This window comes from Hemicordylus capensis, chromosome 1, assembly GCF_027244095.1.
Source record: "Hemicordylus capensis ecotype Gifberg chromosome 1, rHemCap1.1.pri, whole genome shotgun sequence".
In the NCBI taxonomy this organism is placed as follows: domain Eukaryota; kingdom Metazoa; phylum Chordata; class Lepidosauria; order Squamata; family Cordylidae; genus Hemicordylus; species Hemicordylus capensis.
This window is the reverse complement of record NC_069657.1, coordinates 244,901,351-244,928,090: the sequence shown is the minus strand read 5'-3', so window position 1 is coordinate 244,928,090 and position 26,740 is coordinate 244,901,351. Positions and strand designations below refer to the sequence as shown.

At 44.0% G+C, this 26,740-nt stretch overlaps 1 protein-coding gene across 8 annotated transcripts in view; it reads right to left on the bottom strand.

Moving 5' to 3' along the window:
- The window catches only part of LOC128339717 (dual specificity calcium/calmodulin-dependent 3',5'-cyclic nucleotide phosphodiesterase 1A-like), a 65,669-nt gene that overhangs the window by 10,805 nt on the left and 28,124 nt on the right, over positions 1-26,740 (bottom strand). For all 8 annotated transcript variants that reach the window (XM_053284063.1, XM_053284058.1, XM_053284059.1 and 5 more), the window contains exons 8-12: positions 24,653-24,763; positions 24,397-24,517; positions 19,329-19,410; positions 15,881-16,004; positions 669-865 (exon numbers count right to left, since the gene is read on the bottom strand). In XM_053284063.1, coding sequence (XP_053140038.1) covers positions 669-865; positions 15,881-16,004; positions 19,329-19,410; positions 24,397-24,517; positions 24,653-24,763 — 635 coding nt within the window. The remainder of the gene's footprint in view (positions 1-668; positions 866-15,880; positions 16,005-19,328; positions 19,411-24,396; positions 24,518-24,652; positions 24,764-26,740) is intronic.

Sequence of the window (26,740 nt, the reverse complement as noted above, 5' to 3'; positions counted from 1 at the left end):
GGGCAGGGCAAGGCAGTTATATGGCAATCTTATACTGTACCCTCTGAGGTTTGATGAACATTTTGTATCAATATGTTTTGATGGTTATAGCAATCAAGTAATATACACTTTTATTTGGAAAGCATCTAAATAATAAACTGATTTTTAAAATGTTTAAATCAATAATTCAATGTGGCATTCATCCCTTGAGTGATTGTCTTGATTTACATCACTCTACCCTGATTTCCATCACAACATGAAGGCAACTCCATAGTTCAGTTATGAGGAAGCATCATGTATGGAGAACTATGGACTTCCTTGGAAAAGAGTACCCATCCACTTGGGAAGGGAAGGCTCCCATATGGACATGGCAGAGCTGTATCAGTGTGTGAGAGAGGAGAGCTAGGTTTTGACAAGGGCTACAGGCACAAGGAAGGGTGGGAACCATCACTGGCAGCTCATATGGATCAGCATCAGGACCTCCCTAGTAGCTTAGTAAGCAGTCCTAGAGCTAGAAACATGTTTCAGTCCTTGCTGGAAAAGCCTGCAGGTGTATAATTTGCAACAAATTAAGAGTGAAGCTATCTTCAGAAATCTTATGAATACATGTAAAATAAACAGTTAAAGAATAAGGTGAAAATCTGCATTAAGACTTCAAGAGTAAAAAATTGTAGCATGACTAATCATACCTTCTCTTGGGGGCTTCTGACTCTCTCTCCACCTGTTTCTATTTTCTTTGATATTTTGCATCACATTCTCCCTAAAGCTTTGTATATCTAAGGTGATTAAAATATTTCTGTCTGAGCAAGTCCCACTTTCATTTGTGGGACTCCTTCCACTAGAACTTTGTTTGTCTTCACATTTGCTTACCTCTGAAGCTTTCTGGCTAAAAAAGACGAGAAGGAAAGAAAATGGCAAATAACTGATACAGCTGAAATTGCTGAATTGACTCTTGAACTTGTGGATAGGCAAAGCAATTTAAAATTAATTTAGTCTATTGATAAATAAATATATTTAGAAGCCTATTGATGGCTGCTCCTAATAAACACAACACAAACCAAAGCAAACAGCTGTAATGATGCGAATCAAATGTTTTCCTGGTACATAACTGCATTATACACAATATGAAAAAAATACAGAAACTGCTATTCACTCAACAACTTTTGTATATATAAACTAATAATAATATCTTACCACCTAGCATATTATGAAATGTATCAGAAAAATTCAAAAGTGTACTGACTTTGCATATACAATCTTGGCAGCAACCTTGACAACACAGATGGGATCCCTCAAGTACCCAATAATTGCTTCCTATGCCATTCAAACAACATGCATTAGCCAATAACCATGCAATGACACACTCAAAAGATGCTGGCTGATACCAATAAGTATTATTGCCAACAATTTAACAGAAAACACACTTAAAGAAATAATTTGGGGGTTTCTGCAGTAGAAGCTTGTCTCTTCATGAAAGTATGCACAGTATCTGTGAAATCTTTACAGCTTCTTGTAAACATGAAGAGACTATCAAATAGCTTTGAAGGTTTTATTATACATGGCTATTTCTTTTTATTAATGTTAAAATATTTCTAAGGAGGTTTTTGAGCAGGTGGGTTCCTTCTAAAGATTAACAAGATTAACAATTCACTATCAATTACCTGGGTTGTGTAAAGACAAGTTTAAAAGGGTAAAGGTTTGTTTTCAGCATAGATGTTTCTCATACTCGGAGTGTATTTCTTCAGAGCATTGTTGTAAGTGTGTTTTCTATTTGTTGTTGATAGATGTATTTTTAAAACATTATTAATGCCCCCCCCCTTATTTTTACACTAGAGAGACAGCAACAAAACAAGAGAAGGAAGAGAACCAACAAAATGTACAACATATTAGGTAGGTCCAGTTGTGGGGGAGGGGACTACTGGAGAGGAGAGAAGTGAGGGGGCAAGAATTATTAGTCTTCATGCAGCCAACCAGCCACTGCTTTCATCAGGGGCGTAGCTAGGGGAGAGGGGACCCGTGTTCATTTCTCTCTCTGGTGGCCCCCCAGAGTGAGGGGGATAATGAAGAAAAATAGGGAGGGATTGGGCTGAAGGGCCCTCAGGAGCTGGGGCCCCGTGTTCTTTGAACCCTTTCACTCAATTATAGCTATGCCCCTGGCTTTCATGTTGCATGTACAAGTCTGCATATGCCTTCCAAATCTTATGAGTTCAGTTTTTGCCGTCACCAAAAGAACATTTGTACACATACAAAAAGTGCAGTGAAGACCTTAGCCCATTGGTGTATGGAAGGTGTATCTTTGGACTTCCAGTGCGGTAAGATTATCCTCTTGGTCACTGATAATGCCCTGAGCCGCCTCCTCCTCCTCCTCCTCCTCCTCTTCTTCTTCTTCATCATTCGATTTCTATACTGCCCTTCCCCAAAATGGCTAAGGGTGGTTTACACAGAGAATGATAAATAAATAAGATGGATCCATGTCCCCAAAGGGCTCACAATCTAAAAAGAGACATAAGATAGACACCAGCAACAGTCACTGGAGGTACTGTGCTGGGGGTGGATAGGGCCAGTTACTCTCCCCCTGCTAAATAAAGAGAATCACCACGTTAAAAGGTGCCTCTTTGCCAAGTTAGCAGGTTAGTTAGCCTGTTATATTAGTTAGCAAGTTATATTGTCTATCTATCCAATCCCAAGCAATTAGTACATCATTTAAACTAATAGTCATGTTAACAAATGTTAATGGTGTCTCCAGCACTAGATTAATCCTAACACAAACACATACCTCTAATCAAAAGTCCTCAGTCACCTTCCACTGCTAAATAATATGCCTCAGTAAGCCTGAAGAGTCACCACAGCGCCGGTGGCTGGGAGAAGGCAAACACTATGTTTGATGCAGTCCCCAGGAAATTCAGTAGGTTCTAAAAGTAAGTTTTTGTTGGATTGTTTAAAACCATTTGTGGAGGAGGTGCTGATTCACTAGTCCTACCTTTAAGTGGTGTCCCCAACCCATATTTCTAGTTCCTTGTTCAAAACCTCTCTAAGTGCAAGCATGTTGTAGGGATGTGCATGAATTGATTTTTTGATTCAAATTTTGCCTGAACCGAATCACCCCTGAATTGTTTAGTGTCCATATCTGTTCCTCCAAATCATCCCAGGTTCGATTTGGATTTGATTTGATTCAATTAGGATTTGGATTGATTTGGACTACTTATAAAGGTCCTAGGGACACCAAATTTGGGTGGTGACTAGGTCCCCATGGGTGCCACCTACCTTCCAAATTTCATGGCAGTGGGGCACTTGGTTGATTTTAAATGATTTTCTTTAGTTTTTACTGATTTTGTATATTTCCGCCATAGGAAATATTGGGGACTCAAAGTTGCCATATCCTAACCCTAACATGGATCCCTAGCTTTAATTTTTTTAAAAAAAAAATAAATCACATGCTAAGCTCTACCCTTGCAGAAGTGGAGTTATGGAGCAAAATGTACAGTCACATTTCTCAAGTGTTTGGATTCTTCAGTGTATAATAATTTTTCCTCATAATGAATCCCTATGAGGATTCATTGCACACCTTCATTTCTTCTGTTCATTCTGACTGTCATTGGACATGTCAACTGTCAACTAGCATGTGCCAATTACACCCCCCCTACACACACACACACACACACACGGCAGTGGGGCACTCATTTTATTTTTTAGGAATATTCAAATGTTTAGATTCTTTGGTGTCTAATAACTTTTCTTCATAATGGAACCCCCATGAGGATTGATTACACACCTTCATTTCTTCTGTTCAGTTTGACTGTAATTGGACAATGCCAACCGTCAACTGCCATGTGTCAACTACAACTCCACCCCCACCCTCACACTGGGGTACTCAGTTTATTTTTTAGGAGTTTTTTAAATGTTTATATTCTTTGGTATCTTCATTACACACCTTTATTCTTCTTTTCATTTTGACCCCACGGCTTTGCAGGTGGGGATGGGGAATTAGTGGCATCCAATTTGCCAACTATTGCCGAGCCCGCAAGCCACTGGGTACACAGTTTATATTTTAACACTTTTTGAGGTGTTTAGATTCTTTGGTATGTAATGGATCTTCATAGGGATTCATTATGAGGAAAGGTAATTAGACACCAAAGAGTCTAAACACTTGAAAAAAATTCTTAGAACATAAATTGAGTAGTACCCCGCTGCCTTGCCGGTGGGAGGGGGGTGTAGTTGGCACATGGCAGTTGATAGTTGGCACTGTCCAAAGACAGTCAAAACAAATAGAAGAAATGTAAGAAAAGTGTGTAATGAATCCTCAAATGGATTCATTAAGGAAAATTTATTATACACCAAAGAATCCAAACACTTGAAAAATAGTGATGACACATTTTGCTCCATAACTTCACTTCTACAAGGGCTAGAGTTTAGGTTTTTCTTCTTCCCAGAAACCTTGGAATCTGGGCAAATGAAAGGAGGAATATGAATCTTAAAGTGTTTCTGGCACAATTCAATTTGGACCCGAATCTAGCCAATGGACCACAGGGGCGATTTGTTCTGTCTCCAAATTGCCCGAATCAGCTAGATTTGAGTACAAGTCGATTTGTACCCAAATCAATTCACACATCTCTAGCATGTTGTACTTGGGCTAATCCTGAAACTGCTTAGAAAGGAAATTTGTTTACTTGTGATGTACAAGGGAGGAGGCTAATAAGTTCAGATAAGATAGGTGGGGCTCAGAAACAGCCAATTTGGAGATAGAATTTCAAGAGTAGATGTAATTGCATATATTGCCTTTTTGTGGATTGGTGGAATAGAGAAGGGTACAAAAACAACATCCCGTACAATCAGGTGGTACAAAGTCTGCCCAACACTTCCACAACAGCTTTCCTGCATTTTTGAGACTGGGGTTGTAGCAGATAATGTTTTGCATGGGAGTAGGGAGTTGGTAGTCATTCTTTTTTTGTCCATTGTCTTTTTAGTATCTTTTGTATTGCTAATGTGTGTTTGAATATTATAACAGGCAATTTTTGGGCAATTGAGGGATGCCATCTATGTTGCTAATACTGCTGCCAAGAAATTGAGGCTGTTCACACGTGCGTGCAAAACCTGATTTATTAGATTAGGTTTCGACCAGGCTCGAAGAACAATTGTGCAACATATCCATGACAGGGAGTTGCAAATGGAACATGCAAAGTTATTGAGTAACATTTACATAGGAAGTCAGAGCATCGAGCTCAAACCTGCCACATATTTAAGGAGCATCCTAATTCCAAAGTTTAAACGAGCTCTAACACTTGCCCGTGTAAATGCTCTCCCAACAGCTGTGCTCCATGGGAGATTCCAGGGTATACCATATGCATCAAGATTATGCCCTTGTGGATCTGCTAACGTTGAAACAACTGCTCATGTTCTTCTGTATTGTGGTTATTACAGAGACATAAGACGCCAACTAATTGCTCCACTTTTGATTAATTTTCCGGGTCGTGGAGATGATTTTTATTTAAAGTATTTGCTCACTAATCTTAATTCAGATGATATTCATATTAAGGCCAAGTATTGTTATATAATATGCCAAATGAGTATAAATGTAGTCTGATTTTATATGATTATATTATTATTATTATTATTATTATTATTATTATTATTATTATTATATCTTGTTTACACAGTCAGACAGGTGTTATTGACTGGTTTATTTTTATCCAGACATCGAGTCCTTCCCAAGGACCTGGGATGGCTGAATTTTATCATCAATACTGTTGGTTATTATAGATATCGTCGCAAAATATAGGCTGTTCCCAGTAAAGTTGCTTTTTGTAATTGGCTGATGGTGATTTCTGTGGTCCCTATGGTGTTGAGGTGCTCTTCAAGTTGTTTTGGAATTGCACCTAGGGTGCCAATTACCACTGGGATTATTTGGGTCTTTTTCTGCCACAGCCTTTCAATTTCAATTTGTAGATCTTTGTATTTGGTGACTATTTCTATTTCTTTTTCTTCTATTCTGCTATCCCCTGGTATTGCTATGTCGATTATTTTCACTTGTTTTTCTTTCTTCTTGACTACAGTTATATCTGGTGTATTGTGTGGCAGATGTTTGTCTGTTTGTAGTCGGAAGTCCCATAATATTTTTGCATCTTCATTTTCGCTCGCTTGGCGAACACTAAGACTTTAGTCTTACTATAATTTATTTCAATAGACTCTTGGTTACAAAATGATGAGAAGAGTCTTAGGGCACGCTTAAGGCCTACAGGTGTCTGCGACATAATAGCCATGTCATCCGCGTATAATAATATGGAGACGTGCCTATCGGCTAACTTTGGTGGATGAATAGAGAGGGTGGACAAACAAGAAACCACAGAATTAACATAGATGTTGAACAGAATAGGAGCAAGTATACAGCCCTGACGTACTCCTCTAAAAGTTGGAATTTCCGATGTTAACTGTCCAGTTGGGCCATAACGAACTTTCAAACAAGTATGCTTATGCAGACTAACAATAAGTTTGAGTAATCTTTTATCTATTCCAAGTGCTTCCAGTTTAGACCACAGTCTCTCTCTAGAAACTGAATCAAATGCAGCTTTAAGATCAATGAATGCTACATAAAGTGCTGAACCTGAGAACCTAGAATACTTCTCTGCCAGAAATTGAAGGGTAAAAGCATGTTCTGTGGTGGAACGACCCTCCCGAAAGCCTGCCTGCTCGATAGCTAAACTGTTATTTGCCTCAATCCAGTCTAGAAGTTTTATCAAAAGATGCCTCGTGTAATTTTTACTAATAACATTAAGTAAGCTAATGGGACGATAGTTGGCTGGGTCCTCACGCCTACCTTTTTTATAAAGAGGAATTATTATAGCAAGGCCCCAATCACTGGGTATGTTAGCAGTTGTATCTATATAAGTAAATAGCGAGGTTAAAACAGGGACCCACCAATCAAGATTCGCTCTGATAGCCTCAATAGAAATCTTATCACTACCAGGGGCTTTACCATTACTAAATTTCTGAATAAGTTTTTCAATCTCTGAACAGGAGACTAGGTTCCACCTAAGAGTATCTTCATTTAGTTGTTCAGCATTATAAACCATATTGTTTACACAGTCAGACAGGTGTTATTGACTGGTTTGTTTTATCCAGACATCAAGTCCTTCCCAAGGACCTGGGATGCCAGAATTTTATTGTCAATTGTTATAGATATCGTTGTAGAATATAGGCTGTTCCCAGTAAAGCTGCTTTTTGTAATTGGCTGATGGTGATTTCTGTGGTCCCTATGGTGTTGAGGTGCTCTTCAAGTTGTTTTGGAACTGCACCCAGGGCACCAATTACCACTGGGATTATTTGGGTCTTTTTCTGCCACAGCCTTTCAATTTCAATTTGTAGATCTTTGTATTTGGTGATTTTTTCTATTTCTTTTTCTTCTATTCTGCTATCCCCTAGTATTGCTATGTCAATTATTTTGACTTATTTTTCTTTCTTCTCAACTACAGTTATATCTGGTGTATTGTGTGGCAGATGTTTGTCTGTTTGTAGTCGGAAGTCCCATAATATTTTTACATCTTCACTTTCTACCACTTTTTCAATTTTATGGTCCCACCAATTTTTGGCTACAGGTAGCTAGTATTTTTTGCAGATGTTCCAGTGTATCATCCCTGCTACTTTGTCATGCCTTTGTTTGTAGTCAGTCTGTGCGATCTTTTTACAACAGCTGATTAGGTGGTCCACGGTTTCATCTGCTTCTTTACAAAGGCGGCACTTGCTGTTTGTGGTGGATTTTTCTACTTTTGCTATTATTGCATTTGTTCTTAGTACCTGTTCTTGTGCAGCCAGTATTAAACCCTCAGTTTCTTTCTTCAAATTGCCATTCTTAAGCCATTGCCAGGTCTTGGTGATGTCTGATTTTCCACTTATATTATATTATATTATATTATATTATATTAATAATAATAATTATTACTACTACTACTACTATTTTCTTATTTGTTTTATATTGTTGTATTGCTGGTCTACGGCCGAAATAAAGTTTTACTGCTACTACCTGGCTAAGGGAGCCAAGCCCGGTTTTGCACAGCGTGTTAACTGCTGGGATTGGGCCCAATCCTGGCAGCTACAAAGCGGCAAACCTGCCTAAGTAGCCTCCCTCTAAAATGATATTAAGGGAGCAAGTGCTCCCTTAGCCTCATTTTTAAAAAAATTGTGTGTTAGCAGCCATGGCTGGCACACTGGTGGGGGAAAGGGGATCCCAATCATTCACTGTGCACCCTGGATCTGCAGGGGAGGCCACTGCTCATCTGGGCAGGCGATCTGCTCACCCAGGGAAGGACAGGAGACCCATCTGCGGGGAAGGTAGGTTAAATCCACCTTCCCCACAGACCACCCCTGAGCTCTTCTCACTGGTTGTAAGAAGAGCTCCATTATCTGCTGTGTAAGTACCATTTTGAAATTTTCTGAGTCAGTGTTATAATGTGCATAATATTCTTATGACTTTGTTTTTAAAAACTGTTGGATCTCATATTGCAGTTTATATTCATGTTGTGTATAACAAAATTGTATGCCGAGAGCATTTTTAAAAAATCCTGTTCTACTAATGTCAGGAAGTTTCTAGCCAGAAAGACAGTGGTAATCTTCATCCTGAATAGTTACAGGGGGGGAGGAGGAGGAGCTTGGCATGGATAGGAACATAGGAAGCTGCCATATACTAAGTCAGGCCATTGGTCCATCTAGCTCAGTACTGTCTTCACAGAATAGCAGCAGCTTCTCCAAGGTTGCAGGCAGGAATCTCTCTCAGCTCTATCTTGGAGATGTTGCCAGGGAGGGAACTTGGAAGCTTCTGCTCTTCCCAGAGTGGCTCCATCCCCTGAGGGGAATATCTGACAGTGCTGCTCATACATCAAGTCTCCCATTCATATGTAACCAGGGCACACCCTGCTTAGCTAAGGGGACAAGTCATGCTTCCTACCACAAGACCAGCTCTCCTCTCCGATAAAAGGAAAGATTGACAAGCCAGCAAATGGATTCTTATATAATTCTTTGTTCAGTCAGGGACTTGGAAAGATGAAAGAGTCCTTAATCTCAGCCAGTGAACAAGCATGCTAGTGCTTGGGTTGGGTGGATGGTGGGTGTGGCCTGGCTTAGGCCAACTGAGCTGTTGCCAATGCTGCTGCTTTTGCTTTACGCATGGGAAGGAGCTCCTTTCTACTTGGGGAAAAAAGCTCTGCTGCAGCAGCTTCAGGAACAACTGACCTCTAGTGATGAGGGGAGCAGTTTGGGATGTGCAGTTCTGTAGTGGTGGGTGCTTGTCCTGGCTGCTGTGGTTATTCTGCTCATGTACGCAATTTAGTAGTGGATGTTCATGATGGTGGGTTGGTTTCTTAGATAATCCAGTTTATTAATAGCATATTTGCAAAGTATGTACTCAGTGTATAAAAACACAATCTGAGCAGAGGCGTAGCAAGGTTGGAGTGGGCCCAGAGACAAGATTTTAAAATGGGGCCCCCCTTACTGAAGCTCAGCTCATGAAGTAAAGAAATCTTAAATGAGGCTGAATAGTGGTAACAAAAAGCAGAGTATAATTTATATTTATCTCCTACGTGCCACAATAGAATATTATCCTAAATTATTTTTTAAAGGGTTTTGTCAATTGTGGACGATGCAAGTCATTGAATGGTGCTAAAAGACCTGTTGTTCTGGTAGCTCCAGGTCTTAACACTCACATCACTTTCAGAGGATGAATACAACTGAAGGAAGGCCGGGGGTGGGTGCGTGGCTGGGGGAGTCAGTCATGTGACTTGCCTCTGGGGGGCCCCCAAGGCAGTGGGCCCCCAGACAATTGTCTCTCCTTGCCCTATTATAGTTACGCCTCTGAAACTGAGACAGGGTCGAGCAAGCCCTTCACCTTCTCCCTCATGTCCTCACAAGGACCCGGTTTTATAGCTGCTTCCCTCATAAACACCAAGTATGTTGATTTAACTAAGACTTTTTTTCAGAAACAACCCAATTTTTCTCCTGCTCCTGCTTTCCCTCCCTTTCTTTTCTGACTCCCTCCCCCACACTCTCTACAGGATCCCCACTGGGACAAACTTCTAAAATCAGATTCTGGAATGCTCTCCCAGTGGCTATTCGCTCCTCAGACTCCATCACAGTTTTTAGAAAGTGTTTTAAATCTTGGCTTTTTACCCAGGCTTTTATATTGTTGTCTCTACTGCTGCTTCTTTGTATTTTGTACAGTTTTTATGCTTGTATTTTAAATCTTTTTAGTCAGAGTTGTTTTATATTTTAGCTTAATATTTTACTTGTGTCATTTTTATAGTCTTGTTTTTATTTTTTGTGTAAACCGCCTTGGGATTGTTTTAATGAAAGGCGGTATATAAATTTAACAATAAATAAATAACATCACAAAACATAAGACTACTAGTACTAGACAGAATATAACAGACCCCCCTGACACACACACCTTTCCATACATGCTCTACACAACGTTCCCAGTCCAGTGGATACAAAGGAGTTTATTTGAAGCACATAAATGCAGTTTCCCAGAAGAGGCACTGTAGGAAGCAGAAGAGCCCTACCCAATGCTGCAGACAGAAAGAGAAACTGAAAACAGAGCTTTCAGTTTTGTACAAGAGGGAAGAGGTTTACCATACCAAGAATGCTTGAACACTATTGCACACACTTATGGACTAGAATCTGGAGACATGTTTCGCAGAAACAGTGACATTGATGAGAATTACAGTGATTACTCTAAAGAATTTCTGTAGAAACAAAGCAAGCATTCTGTGCTCTGACAAGAGTAAAAACTTTCCTGAGATGGGCTCAATGCAGTAGTAGCACTGCTGTCCAATGGCCGATTAAAGAAATCATGCACTTTAATTCAAGAACAATTTAACTATTCGTAAGCCAGAAAGAATGTCAGGCTAACTTCACCTACTGAGAAGACTGAGAACAGAGCAGGCCATCAACATGCCCAGTTAAAGAAGAGGACTCTGGAGGCATCTCTCTTTCTGTGCTCATGTGTGTGCAATGGTGTGACCTTGACATGTGCTCATGACTCTATTCTGCCTCTAAACCCACACTTTCTCACCCTGGAAGGGGGCCTACCTGGAGGACAGGGGTGGGGGAGGCCACTTCTTTTACCCCCATCAGAGAATCAAGTATAGCACCACACAAGGCAAGAGGCCATTCTTAAGTTCAGTTAAATGTTAAGGTTTAAGGAATTGTACTACAGTGCTTTAATGTCCTTAGTTGTCGGAGACAGATGAACATGAAGATGAGGCCCTTGTAGAAGATGACACAGTATTGGCCCCAGGGCTGCTGACCACAGAGCCCCTATCAGACTCTGTGGAGTCCACCGACCCTGAGAGGAGAGCCTTATCCAAACCATGCCCCCTATCGTGGACCTACAAGGGTGTTTTCCAGATTACACGCTGCCACAGATTTGCCACATGTCCATATTGCCAGTGTTTTGACATGGCGCTCGTTGCGCTTCAGCTGGGTGCCATCATATTTCCCATGCCGTTTCAGATTTTATTGCTGTGTTGCACCCCTGCAGTGCTGAAAATGTGTTGCAGGAAAGTAGCTGTATTTCCCCATTTTTGCTTGCTCTGTCATTCTGCGTTGCAGCACTTTGTGGTGTGCATGGTTCAAATCAAAGTGCGGCAGTTTTTACAGCCCCATTCCACCCATTGAAATAATTTTGCCACTCAGAGAAATGATTTTTTAAAAAAAATTCTCTTCTTGCACTTGGGCCAGGCAGAGGCTGAAAGAGCTAGTGGTGCTCCTCCCTCTTAGTGGTCCTTAAGTGAGGTCATGGCAGCACGAGTGCTCCATTCCCAGCTGGGGATCGGGATGCTTGGAGTGGCAGGAAGTTCTTCCCCAGTCGGGTTGCCAAGCCAGCCCTGGGGTCCACCCAGCAGCAAGCAGGGAAAGCGTCCAAGGAGGATGGCTGAGAGCAGCCACAGCCAATGATCATGCCCTCCATTCTTCCATTCCCCCATTACTTGCTGCTCTGCCACCGCTGGATGGAGATGGAGTGCCGCCCAGCCCGGCCAGTGGGAGTAAGATGGGCCAGCCAGAGCCGGGAAGGCAGGCAGCGGGGAGCCCAGCCCAGCCCCCTCTCCCCCTGTGCACCTGGAGGGCTGGCAACTTTGAGGCTACCGGGCTTGGTTCTCAGATTCAGCTTGGCCGAATTAGAAAGCGCCTCTGCTCCCTCTGCCGTCTGCGTCTTCATATTGCTCGCCCTCACTGGACACCTCCACTCCACCTCCTGCCTCTCCCTCCTATTATTATGACCTCTGCCACTGATTTTTTAAAAAAAAATCACCAGAATTGCTTGTGCAAGGCTGCAAAGTTGAAGTACATTGTTTTGGAATGGCACTTCCCTCTGCTGGCAGATTAGCGCAAGGCAGCAGAGAACTTTTTTTTAAAAGAACACGTCACCACCCCGCCCCCCGTAACTCCATTGGTCCAATGCAGCAGTAGGAGGGGCAGATAAATGCCTTTCAAGGAGAATATGGACACTTCCTGCATATAAAACACGTTGCAGGGGGTGGAAAATATGAATGGCCACCAGCCTACTATGAAGCATTAAACAACCCTTTACACTCAGTTTTAAACCGTTGCACTATTGCATCACATGTTGCAACACTTTAACTTTTGCCAATCCCATAGTCCGGAAAACGCTCGACAGACTGGACTCCCATGGTAGGGTCTGACCCTGCCACAGAAGAACCACGACCTTCAGACTCCCTACAAATAGGGGCTCCTTGAACCCCAGAACCAGCTCCCCAGCTAGACCCCTCCAAGATCCTCAAGATGACTACACAGAAAGGCTTGAGAGACCCTGCAATCCCAGTGCAAAAGTGCAAGGCTGACTGCCAAGCATATGCTTCCCTATGGGTCTACCGGGGAGGAGGATTAGAGGATCTATTTGTGAGTTGCTTTGGCTTGTGAGGGAAGGCCATGGCCCTCCACGGAATCGTTATAAGCTGCTTGTTTTTGATAGCAACAGTTCAACACAGGGAGCTCTCTTGCTCTCATTCTGACATATTTCTCTCTCGCTCTCACTCTGACATACTCATTTTGACATATTTCTGCTGTCAAAAAGTACTTTGGATAGAGAAGAAAGCAGCAAGAATTGCTACCCTTTTCCTATCTGCCAGCATTTGCCTGCTCAGCAACACACTGGGCTCAGCACCATTACAGACTTCCACAGATGCAATTCTAGATATGTACTTCTAATGCTCCTTTGAATATCAAGCATTGTGTCTAATTATTCCTTATGAGACTTAGTAACCAAGGAGTTGAGAGAACATACTACATGCCTGTGAAATGTGACATGAGGAGGATATTCTCACGACCTCCAAAAACCAGGCTCCCGGTTTTCGGAGGTTGTATGCAGCACTGGGAGCTGTGCGGCTCCTGGCTGCTAGCCCTCTAAATTGCCCCCCTCCTTAAGCAAGGTTAGCAGAGCAAGTGCTCAGCTAACCCCGTTTGATTGATTGTGAGTCGCCATGGCACGCCTCTAGCTTGCGATGACTCATGAGGAGAACCCCGACCAGGAGGCTGCAACAAACCTCCTGGCCTCCGAGATTCCCTCCAGAATGCCCCATGCACTTGCGCGGGGCATCCTGAGACTTCCAGGGGCCAGGCAGCCCCCGATCCCCGCTGTCCTTACCAGCTCCATGACGGAGCCAGTAATTGTGTAGGCAGCCAATCTGCCTGCCCAGGGCTTGCCAAACAATAATCTGCAAGGAGAGTGGGTCAAGCCCACTCTCCCCGCAGAACCCTCCTCAGTTCTCCACAATGCTCATGTAGAGAGTCTTGGTGTTTCATATTAGATTCATGTCTCTAGTCTGTCTAGCTCTAACACTGGTGCATAGACCCTTGAGAAGGGGAAGGTCTTCTCTAAAGGAGAGAATTCACACCTACTAGTTATGACCCGGAAGAGCTAATAACATTTGTATAACTGAGGCATTCTTGACATTGTTAGAATAGCAATAAACTGTAAATTGGCTTGTAAATCCTTAGAGCAATGAAGAGCAATGGAAATGGGGTGCTTATGGAACTGGGGATTGCTGCTAAAGAAGTTTGCTTTCATGTTATTTTTATTTTTCTGAACTCCTTGACCATGTACTTTCCCATTGTGAAAAAAGTGTGTTTATGCAAAGTTGTGGTTTTTTAAAGTGATCAATAGCAGCAAGGCTTCTCCTCTAACAAAAACCAAGTTGTTCCAGTAAGAACTAGTATGTCTACTTTATTTCACTATCCCTACAACTGGACTATGGTCCAAATTGGTTAGGCAGTTCACAAGTTAGCCCACTTATGCCTCAAACCTTCAAACTACGCCATTGAGGTGTCCCTTTATGTCACTCACTACAACTGCACCAAATTTGATCCAAATTGGTTAGATGGTCCACAAGTTAGCCCACTTGTGCCTCAAACATTCACACGTCTACCATCTTGAACTGGGGTGGATGACACAATCATAAAATATGTGTTCCTATAACTGCACCAAATTTGGTCCAAATTGGTTCCCACTTGAATCTCAAACATTCACGTGTCCACCGTCTTGAATCAGGATGGATGACATAATTACAAACTACACCCTTGAGCCTATGTCTCCCTACAGCTGTAGCAAATTTGGTCCAAATCAGTTAGGCAGTTCACAAGTTAGCCCAATTACACCTTAAATATTTATGTGTCTGCCATCTTGAATTGGGGTGGATGACATCATTATAAACCGTGCTGTTGAGGTATACCTGTGTGTCACTCACTAGAACTCTACCAAATTTGGTTCAAATTGGTTAGGCGGTCCACAAGTTAGCCCGCTTGAGCCTCAAACATTTACACATCTGCCATCTGGAAGCAGGGTGGATGATATGATCATAAGCTACGCCATTGAGTCATCCTTATATGTCCCTACAGCTGTAGCAAATTTGGTTCAGATTGGTTAGGCGATTCACAAATTAGCCCGCTTGCACTTCAAATGTTCACATGTCTGCTATCTTGGATTGGGGTGGATGGCATCACCACAAATTATGCTATTGAGGTGTCCCTATGTGTCCCTTCAACTGTACTTGATTTGGTTCATATTGGTCCAGGCATTGTGAAGTTGATAGTGGGCGGCGGGGGTGGGGAGCCAGCATGGTGTAGTGGTTACAGTCCTGGACTAGGACTGGGGAGACCCGAGTTCAAATCCCCATTCAGCCATGATACTTGCTGGTTGACTCTGTGCCAGTCACTTCTCTCTCAGCCTAACCTGCTTCACGGGGTTGTTGTGAGGAGAAACTTAAGAAACACTGCTCTGGGCTCCTTGGAGGAAGAGCGGAATATAAATGTAAAAAATAAAAAAAATAAAAAATTCTTTTTAGCCTGTCCTTTCCCTGTTTCCTGCTCATGCTATGCTTTCAATTTCCCACTACGTCTTGGGATTTGGTAGCAACCCAAACATTTTACATGGTTAAGCATCTACTTTGGTCCTGAGCATCAAAGAACTGTTCTTAAAACTGAAAAAGAGTTAAAACACCACCATCATGCCTTTGTTTCACCATTATCAGGGATCATGGTGACAATAGCAGTCTGATGAAAATACCACTACTATTACTACTACTACTACTACTACTACTACTACTACTACTACTACTACTACTATTTATTTACCACTCTTGAACAAAATTCTCAAAGTGGTTTACATAGAAAAATAAATAATGCATAAATAAGATGGCCCCCTGTCCCCAAAGGGCTCACAATCTAAAAAGAAGCACAAGAAAGATACCAGCAACAGCCACTGGAGGGAGGCTGTGTTAGGGTTGGATAGGGCCAGTTGCTCTCCCCCTGCTAAATATAAGAGAATCACCACTTTAAAAAGTGCCTCTTTGCTCAGTTAGCGTAATACTAGATTTAAAATAGTAGGCAAAAATGTTCATACCCATGTTCTCTAGAGGAAGATGCACATCCAGATTTAGAAGCCTTGTGTTTAAGAGGAGCAACAATTTGCTCCACTGCTTCAAGTAGAAGAAAAAATATTGGTTTTATTATGACCTCAATAAAGCCTGAAAAGAAGAAGAAGAAAAATTCAGACACAATTCTTAAATTTGTTGGTGTTGTCTCTTAGAGAGAGGCTCATTATAACCAAAGAAACTAATTTAGGATTACTCCAGTTCAGACTGAGGGTTGGCCCTACACTTTATACAGTAAACAGCATTATCCCAGTGGGTATGCCAGCATCACACAGGGGGGTTTTCGACAGCAAAACATAAAGGGCAGGTGACAAACATCTTTATATTTATTTCCCTAAGATGCACCGTCTCTCCGGCCCGTTTGCTGGCCAAAAGGCAGGAGCTGGGGCAGGGGAGAAGATGATGGCGGCGGGTGGGCAGGCGACGAAGAGGGTGGCTCAGCCTCCCTCTCCAGCCTGCCTGCTGGCCACAAGGCAGGAGAGCCGGTGGGCGGGGGGGGGCAATGGGGAAGGGGAATGGGGGAGAACTAGAGGCGCAGATGCTCTGAACCCAGCCCTTTAAAACCTGTTTGCACGTCCCTAGGAATCTGGATTGGGCGGGGACGCCCACTACATGTACCTGGGCATGTATGTTGTCCACACGCAGTGAGGCTGTTCTCACATGCAGGCTAAGGAAGCCCAGCCCAGTTTTGCCTGCATGTGAGAACCATCGGGAGCTGCTCGCCCCTTGGAGCCCTTTCTCATGATCGCCAGAAAGGGCTCTGTGTGTGTTTGCTGCAGGTAGCAATTGGTTCAACAGCAGTGTATGTGCATCACTCTTGCTTGCTGCATCGAGTGTGCAGCTCCTGCAGGATGTTTGTGGAATGCAAGTTGGGCTCTGATGCAGCTTCAGCGGGTGAAAGGGAAGACCATGACCAAGAGGGCCACTATTTTACATTATTCTTGAGCATTACTGGGGAAAAGCAACAGCTATCAACTGCGTTTCTAATAGTGTATTGCATTGTTCTCTGAAGAAAGTGTGTGGGGCTCAAAACACACTGGATATAAAAAGAATGTTATATTATACATTGATTGATTGATTTGATTTGATTTGATTTGATTTGATTTCTATACCACCCTTCCAAAAATGGCTTAGGGCGGTTTACACAGAGAAATAATAAATAAATAAGATGGATCCCTGTCCCCCAAGGGCTCACCATCTAAAACGAAATATAAGATAGACACCAGCAACAGTCACCGGAGGTACTGTGCTGGGGTTGGATAGGGCCAGTTACTCTCCCCCTGCTAAATAAAGAGAATCACCACGTTAAAAAGGTGCCTCTTTGCCAAGTTAGCAGGGGTTGCTATACTCAATATATTTTGCATTCATATCATTTCCTAGCATCTTTGGGGCCATTCCCTTTTGTTTTTTAGTTGGTTGGGAGAGGGAATGCCATACATTTTTACTTCACAGTCAAAGGACTGGGAGAAGGCACATCTGAAGACTGGCTCCTTCCCTTATGTGGCTCTTCAACAGAGCCCAGCATGAGCCGGAGGGGATGCTTCATCCAAGCCCAGAACTCGGGTTGGGGCAGGGAAGGCTGACTTGGACCGGTAGCCTGTTACCATGAAGGAAAAAGTGAGACGAAACTGTAGACCCTGCTTGTTTATTAACAACTACAAGCCAACCCCACACAGCATCTGTGCGCTCTTTGGGGCCGGCTACCTCTCTCCCCCTCACCCGCCATTGCCGTTGCCGCTCCTTGCTGGTCTCTGCAGCCGGCCTCCTCTCCCCCACCCTCTTGCCCAGGCCCACCACCTCGCCTCACCCGGCCTCACCCGGCCGGGCTCGCCACCTCGGCTCTGTGGCCACCATGGCCACCCACAGCCTGGCCCGCCGCTGGTTGAGTTCTCCTGGGTGCGCCTTAGCCAATCAGGCACCCCGCAGCCCAGCCAATCAGCTGGGCTGCCGGGACGCACGTTCAAAAGGCACACCCAGGAGAATTAAATATATAGATTTCTCTGTATTTATATGAGGTGTCCAGATCATGTGAGGTTTTCTGGAATCAATCATAAGCAGGGAGAGAGCAGAGTATTCTGAACAATGAGCTGAGACAGTGAGGGAGGGAGGGAGGGAGAGAGAGATGTACACTTGTATAGGAAAAAATCTCTGGACCTTGTCATTTGAGACATAAAGGGAAGTGTGATTCATAGAAACATAGGAAGCTGCCATATACTGAGTCAGACCAGAGGTCCATCTTGCTCAGTATTTTTTACATAGACTGGCAGTGGCTTCTCCAAGATTGCAAGCAGGAATCTCTCTCAGCCCAATCTTGGAGATGCCAGGAAGGAACTTGGAATCTAGATGCTCTTCCATCCCCTAAGGGCAGGGCTGCACAACTCAAATACCCTAGTGGGCCGGAACCATCCACAACTTGGTGTGCAGGGGCCAAGGTCAATTTTTAGCACATTATTACATTAAAATTAAAAATCTTATTAGTTGCTTGTGGATCTATTCCCCCTATCAATGGACTCATATTTTTAACCAAGGATAGTGGACAGAAAATAGGTCCTGCCCCTGCTCAATTAGTGGAACCCCTGGAAGGCCTGCCAGCCCCAAACAAATGCCAAGTCCTCTCCTCTCCCTAAATGGTCATTGCTTTCAGGCTGCAATCCTCAGCATTTTTACATGGGAGTAAGCCTCACTGGGTACACCATGGAACATCTGAGAAAACTTGCCTAGGATGGTGCTATAAGGCAGTTTCCAGCTTCTGTGTTGCTGCAGGATACCTGGGGGCAAGTAAAAAAAGTCCCTGCAAGCTGAATCCAGTCCCTGGGACTTATGTTGTGCAGGCCTGCCTAAGGGGAATATCTTACAGTGCTCACACATCAAGTCTCCCATTCATATGCAACCAGGGTGGACCCTGCTTAGCTAAGGGGACAAGGCATGCTTACTACCACAAGACCAGCTCTCTTCCTGACTTCCTTATGTGACATACTCTCTATGTTGTTTCTTTGTTCCTACTGGCATTTCCTATGCACAAGCAGTAAGAGGGAGGAACAAGCACCATAATAATCAGGGGTGTTGATATCCCAGGGGCAGCAGTAGCCAGTGCTGCTGATAGGATATGCTCATCTAGAACATATATGAGTTATGACTTGGCTCTCCAGAGTGCACAGAAGAACTGATATTAGAACGCAGGGAAGAGCGCTTAAAGGACAATTGTCACTCATGTACAATGTGACTATCCATGTGACTCTATCATGTTTGGCTAAAAGTTACACATTTAGGTGGCCAGAAACAAAAGGGACTTAAAGTCTAAACATCACCATCAACTCTTTTAGAACTGACAAGGCCTTTTGGGGGGAGGGGGAAGCCGGGCTATGCCACAGACCCAGGGAAATGATGTTTGGGTTACTGCTTTTCAATGAACATCACCTATTTGAGTCTCAGCAATATTGGTAGTCTTGCGGTCACAGAGTGGAGAAATTGGCAGTCCTAATTCAGCCTCCTTGTCTCCCTGTGGGGAAGGGGGGAGAATGCACAAGCACATGAGATAGTCTGCTTAATAAATGAGCAATTAATTATAATCTCCTGCATTTAAAAACAACAACAACATTTACTAATTAATTGCCCCAGGTAGTTACTTTAAAGATGGGGAAAGTATCACTGAGGGAAACATTAACCCCTTCTTCCCTTTCCCTAAGGGAAGTCACTTTCCCCCTCAGCAGCTATTAGCACCCCACTCCTGCGCAATAGCATCTGGTGTGTTTTTTCACCCAGTGGAGATAATAGCAGTTTTGGGGAGATGATTTCTATTGGGAGAAGAGCGTGGCATACCTCAGTGCTGATCCTGATTGACTCTTCTCTATGCCTGCTGTTTAATTTAGAGTGTGTATATGTGTGTGTGCGTGCGTATACACACAAACACACACATGGTGAAATTACATGTTTAATGTGCAGTTTGGTAGTACATATTGACAATTATGGAATCTCCCCAAAGCAACTGTGAGGGGTTTGAATTGAATTGAACTGCGAGGGATTGTGTTGGGAAAGGCAGAGCTTTGCGCTTTGCCCCTGCACCATGGAATTGACCCAAGTTGCCCCTAAAGCCACTATCAGCTGTGGAAGGGAGAGCTTATGGGTGCAATTTTGTGCCTGTAATTGTCTCCCTCCATGATTAATAGTGGCTTTGGGGAGTGATTTAGCCTTGGGAGTCACCGTGTAGGCAAAGGCCACTCTTTCATAATTCTGATCCAAACTGCCCTCTCCCCCCCCGCCCCGATTCCCTACAACCCAACTGCTTTTTGAGATCTGATCAAAGAACTTCCACATCACATATTTAGTTTGGCCCAAAGTCTCATTGATCACATTGGTGCTGTAATTATACATGTATAAGATCACATTGTTTATATTGCCTCTTCGGATATACAGCATGAATGCTTGTAATCTGAAAGGCTGGATTATCTTGTGCAGGCCTGCCTAAGGGGAATATAATTTAATTTATAATTGTGTAAAACACAGTCTATGTTCTCACAGGCTGAGCCCTCAGCTGGGAATTTTAAAGATTGTACCAACTTCATGATTGGCAGTTGTTCCTTATTTTAAGAGGCTCTCCTTTTTAAAAGCACATTACAATCTCTGTACAGTAGACACCCTTGTTTTCAGATATTTATTATTGAGATTTTGACCAGGCAAGCATTGGTTGCCTGTGCCCAGCAGATTCTATCTCTGGACAAGAAATATGCGCCTTGCCTTTGTATGGCAAGTCGTGGAAGGGGTCTTGTTGCTCAAGAGGCTTTGAAAGCTTCTTGTGGGCTTCTCAGACACATGTGGTGGGCCACTGGGTGTAACAGGATGCTGTACTAGATAGGCCTTGGATTTGATCCAGCAGGGCTGTTTCTATGTTCTTATGAAAGTGCAATTAATAATATGACCAGCCTATGCCCACCAGTGTTTTCCCTAACAGGGATTTCCAGATGTTGTTGACTACAACTCCCAGAATCCCCAGCTGCAACGGCTTTTGCTTGGGAATTGTAGTTGTAGTCAACAACATCTGGGAATCCCTGTTAGAGGGAACACTGATGCCCACTGCATCTCTGTATATGCGATAGGATGATATCCTGCCTATGTATCCATGGACTAACAGAATAAAGCCAATGGTACAGTGTGTGTCTTGCACCAGTGCTCAGATATTTGGTTGGACATGCACATGTGATCTTGGGAATCACAGAACAACTGTCAATTGCATGTTGTTGGCCTCATCTAATCACTTTCATAATGGAATCGTTGCACCCATTACATGAGGGTGGCCAAACCTATCCCTAAATCTTTAATGTGAAGCATCACAAGGAGATTTTGGTTCCTTGTAAGCCAGCAATTGAAACACAAGGATGTTCTCTCCAACTCATCTTTAAAAAGAAGAAAAATTCAAACCCTGACAAAATGTTTGTGTCTGGGTGTTGTTCATTCCAAACTGTTAATAATAGCTGTTTACACTGACAATACAACAGAAGACGCTTAGAATGCAGAGAGGTGGAGAACATGTACAAATATTTGAGGGTAATAGAGGGGAAAGCACACCTATGCATTTTCCTTAAAATATTTAACCAAAATAGAGCCTGCTATTTGGTAGCAATCTATTAAGTTGGAATTTTAAATGGTATGCAGTATATCAGGAGAAACCTGCTGCTGGATGTTACTGTAGCTACTTCGACTGAAGCAAGATTGCACCTGTATTTAGCCAGATTATTTAGTTTTGTAAAATTTGTTCAGCCCTTAGTGATGTGGGTTTGAATCCCACAGCACATCTTTTTTATGGAGAAGTACCATGTGTTCCTTTAGAAACGCCGCTCCCCACCTCCGCACCCGCGCGGTGAGGCAAGGGGTGGAGTTGTGCCTCCTGCCGCTGAAGCAGGCACGGTGGCCACCATCTTGGCCCCCTCCACATGGCCAGGGCCGGCCAATCAGGAGAGGGGGCAAGGAGGAACTTGCCCAGCAGCCACCATCATACTCAGTCCCTCAGCAGTTGGTCAAGAGGAAGGAGCGCTGGTCAGTTGCTCGTCGATCGGCCATGTGGGCAGGTCGATCACGAGTGGGAGGAACTGGGACCAGCGCTTCCAGGCCGACCAGGAATAGGTGGAACAGGGAGCCAGACTTCTTTGGCGTGATTAGGGAAACAGGGAGCCAGCCTTCTTCAGTGTGGGGGCCAGGGAGACGATTGAGGTGGCGAAGGACTGAGCAGCCAGGGGCCATTCTAGGCCTGGGTGATATCTGAGATTCTATTAGGGCTCCTTTCACTGTGTGTGTGTGTGTGTGTGTGTGTGTGTGTGTGTGTGTGTAGGTTTTTAAAGGAACATTGATTCAGGGGAGACTATATTCATTCCTGGGGGAGCGTTTAGAGACCGTCTATTGATTTAGTTGGGGAAAGCCTTTTAAGTCTATTGAGAGAGTGGTGTTCGTCCACTTGCCGCTGCTACATATGCCCTCTGCAGCAGTGAGTGGGAGCAGAAGGAATAACCTGTTTTGTTTTGCAGACCATCTGAGGCTCCCTTTCCCCTTGCAGGTACTCATCTATGGACACAGCGATGTGTTTTGGGCAGTCAGAGAGCTCGGCAGACCAGCATGGGTATCCAGTTGGGCCTTGCTGGAGTGGCTGAAGTAGATTGGATGGGGTGCCAAGGGATGATGTGGAACCTTTTCCTTCCACTTCTAAATGAGATGGGACACCACATGTCTTGGTCATTCACCTGGGAGGCAACGACATTGGTTTGCTACAGGGCAAGGCCCTGATTCTGCAGGCAATCAAAGATTTACGGGGCCTGGCCGCCCGATAGATGGATATGCGGTTGGTTTGGTCTAACTTGCTTCTGAGGCTGAGTTGGAGGGGCTGGGGGGGGGCTGTGCTTCAGTAGGGCACACAAGAAAGTGAACAGTGAGATTGGGAGAGTGGTCACCACCTTGAGCGGGGGAGTAATACAGCATCTTGACATTCGGATGCAGGATGCAGCGCTGTACAGGGGGGACGGAGTACATTTGTCTGACCGGGGGAATGAGTTGTTCCTCCGGGACTTGCAATGGGGTCTTCAGGGAAGTGCTATCTGGGTGGGGGAAGTGGGGCTAAACAGAGGTTTGCCCCACTTCTGTGGCAAGAGAGTGCGGGTGTTGGGTAGGTAGATTCAGTATCAGTGTTTGGCTGGAGGGCCAGTTGGGTTGAGGGGGGATCAAGGAACAGCCCTTTAGGGTTTTGGCGGCCTAGAGGGCTGGGAATGGTCCCCACTCAGGGGGTGGAGTGACTCACCGGCTCAGAGCTTTCGCAGCTTGGGTTTGGGGTGGGTCGGGCCACTCCCCCCTCAGCGGGGGAAGCCTCACAGTGAGAGGGGGTCAGGATATGGAGCCTGACCGAATCAAGACCTGGCCCTTTGCCCTAGTATGGGATGGCCCTCACTAGGAGGGGCCACCACACGGGAGGAGTTCCTGCACTCTGAATAGTTAGGGACCTCATTACAAGTTTGTTATCCGCTTTACTATAATAAAGTGGCCCTTATTTACTCCAACTAAGCGTGTCCTGTCTTCATTGGGGCCTGTGGGTGCAAAGGGGTTTTAAGAAGCAGTGTGGTACAAATACATTGGCCCTAGACCAGGGAGACTTTAGTTCAAATTCCTGTTCAGCCATGAAGCTCAGTAGGCAAAGCTGGAGGAAGAAGGGTGAAAGCAAATGTTATAATGGGCACCCAGAGACATAAGTCTGGGTGGGGTATAAATTAGATAGATAGATAGATAGATAGATAGATAGATAGATAGATAGATAGATAGATAGATAATCAATCCGATGTTATACTTTTACAGACACACACACAGGCCAGTCCTGTGCATGTTTACTTGAAAGTAAATCCCATTGGGCAGCATCCAGACTAGTTAGTGATGACTAAACCCCACTGAAATCAATAAGACAAATTAGTCAGGACTAAAAGGGTCCCATCAAGTCAGTGTTGACTCCTGGCGACCACAGAGCCTTGTGGTTTTCTTAGTAGAATACAGGGGTGGTTTACCATTGCCTTCTCTCGTGCAGTATAAGATGATGCCTTTCAGCACCTTCTTATATCCCAGCACCTTCCTATATTCTGGGAAACAGACCAGTGAGGATTCAATCCAACAGCCTCCTGCTCTCTAGGCAGGTTGCTTCCCCGCTGCGCCATTAGGTGGCATTGAAATTAATGTCAATGGGATTTAGTCATGACTAACTTAGTCTGGATACTAACCAGTTGCTCAGTCTGGATGAGTTTTAATTTTCACGAATTTTGTGTGCTGCTTTGAGGACTGATTAAAAAGTGGATAAAAATCAAATAAGCATGTACAGGATTGCAATATTAGATATTTTGGCACAATAATTTTTGTGCTTCAAGATGTGTGTGTGTGTGTGTGTTTAAACAGGTAAAATAGTAGTCAGAATGTCTATGAGTGGATTTAGAAAACATGTTTACTAATGGGTTTTTGAAAACAGCACCTGTCTGAAGAATTCGTCCATTAATGCTTCTGCCCAACGGTGGTGCAAGACCCAAGGCTTTGATGGATGACTTATGTCAGCTGCATGCACAATCATAGACATTACTTTGGCTCTGTCTGGCCTGTCAAATTAAGGACATTTCTCTGATCACCTCAACAGAATAGCAACAGGTTTTCTTAAACAAGCAGTACTTTAAAGCACTTTTCTTCTCAAACAAAATTCAGAGTAGGGGAAAAGAAAACCCAATACAGCCAACCTTTGTTTCTGCTGCATGCAACGCACAATGTTTCTCAGGGTGTTAATGTGCCGGAAATGACGTGCCATGTCTGTCGCTATGACCATCCTGATGACCAGGCTGCGCAGTTCCCTAAAGGCAAGTCAATGCATAATTTGTTCTGTGAGTGCTCTAAAACAAGGATTTTTCAGAAATGTTGCCCAGCCCCCTCCACTTTCAGACACACAGAGTCCTACAAAGTGCCCTCAGCCTGCTTCTATGAGAATGAAATTTCCCCTCCATGCACTGTGATGTGCTTTCTGATGTTCACTGTACACTATCTCTGTTGTCACTGACTGTCCTACCTCATCTGCTTTAAACAGTTTCTGTTCTAGGGGAAAACCTTACAGCGGAGAGAAACGACAACTTTCTGGTCTTTCTCCAGGAGCATTTTGCGGTTTCCATGGGTGACGGGACAGGAAGGGGAAGAGATTTAAGTGACAGGAGCAAAAGTCACAACAAGGTTTTAAAATCTATTATATTAATTCTCTTGGGTGCACCTTGGAATGTGCATCCCAGCACCCAGCTGATTGGCTGGGTGGTGGAGGTGCCTGATTGGCTGAGGTGCACCCAGGAGAATTGGTTGCCATGGTGGCAGTAGTGGTGGGCCTGGCTGGAAGGCCAGGCTGCGGCGGGCCCAGCCATGGTGGGCCAGGCTATGGAGTTGGGAGGGGGGAGGGAGAGCGTGCAAGAGAGAGTTGGGTGGGAGGGGGGCAGGAACAAGGGAGTGGGACAGGAGGGAGGGAGGGGGAGGGAGAGTGGTGGGCCGGCCGCGGAGGCCAGGCGGCAGCAGGCTGGATGCGGAGTTGGGGGGGGAGGGCAAGCAAGAGTTGGGCAGGAGGAAGGGTGAACAGCCTGCCCCAAAGGGCGCACAGATGGAATGTGCCTTGGAATGTGCGTCCCTGCATCCACCTGATTGGCTGGGCAGCAGATGCACCTGATTGACTGAGGCACACCTAGGAGAATTGGTTGCTGCAGCAGCGGGCCCGGCCGTGGAGGCCAGAGGTGGTGGCAGGCCCAGGAGGGGGGAAAGAAAGTGTGCGGGGGGGGCAGAAGTGGCAGTGAGGAGGAGAGGCAGCTGGGCCCGGAAGCGGAAACTGGGGCAGAAGGGAGGGGGGAGAGGTAACCGCTGGCCCCTAAGAGCGCACAGATGCTCTGTGTGGGGTAGACTAGTATATATTTATATCAGATAAGTCAAGATTAAGTTGCAAGAAAGCAATGCATTTCAGGAATATTTGCTGTGGTAACTTTTTATATCTCATCATAGCTATATATCTATATCTATAGATATCTGGTCTAAAACATGGTGAGGGAGGTGCCTGCTTACTCTCCTTAAATTGTGCTCTTGATGCCAATATTCCTTCTTTCTCACCTCCCAGCTTCCTATGTCCTTGCTAGATTCCAAAACTCTTTGTAGATTAAAGATATCTTAAAAAAAACAACAAACAAACAAAAACAAAAAAACCTTCCACAAATATTCTGCATTAATCATTGGAATCTCATATCCCTTATGACTTGGGTAATCTCACAGTAGCAGTGCATTTCACTTTCTCAACCTGAAGTTATTGTCTTGGAGTATTTTGTTTCTTAATTCCTGTTCACTGAATCTACAATTAAACTGAAATATCATAATTTCAGTGGTTTGCTTTGCATTTACTTGATTCATATTTGGCCTTTGAAGGAGCTCTCAGAATCAAAGCCCAAACAGGTCAATGGGCCACCCACAGCATCGTTATAAACACTTGAAGCACTGTATTTTAATAGCCAGACCTAATGTAATGGCTAGCTGCACTCTTGGATCAACAAGAGAAGAAATATGAATCAAATGTCAGAAATTCGGGAAATTTGTTTCCATTTTCATGAATAGTTTCATGAAAATTTCCATTTCTATTTTTACCTAGACTACCAGAAAAGTGGGGCACAAAGTTTTAAAATAAATACATACATTTTATGGATCAACAAGAGAAGAAATATGAATCAAATGTCAGAAATTCAGGAAATTTGTTTCCATTTTCATGAATAATTTCATGAAAATTTAGATTTCCATTCTTACCTAGACTACCAGAAAAG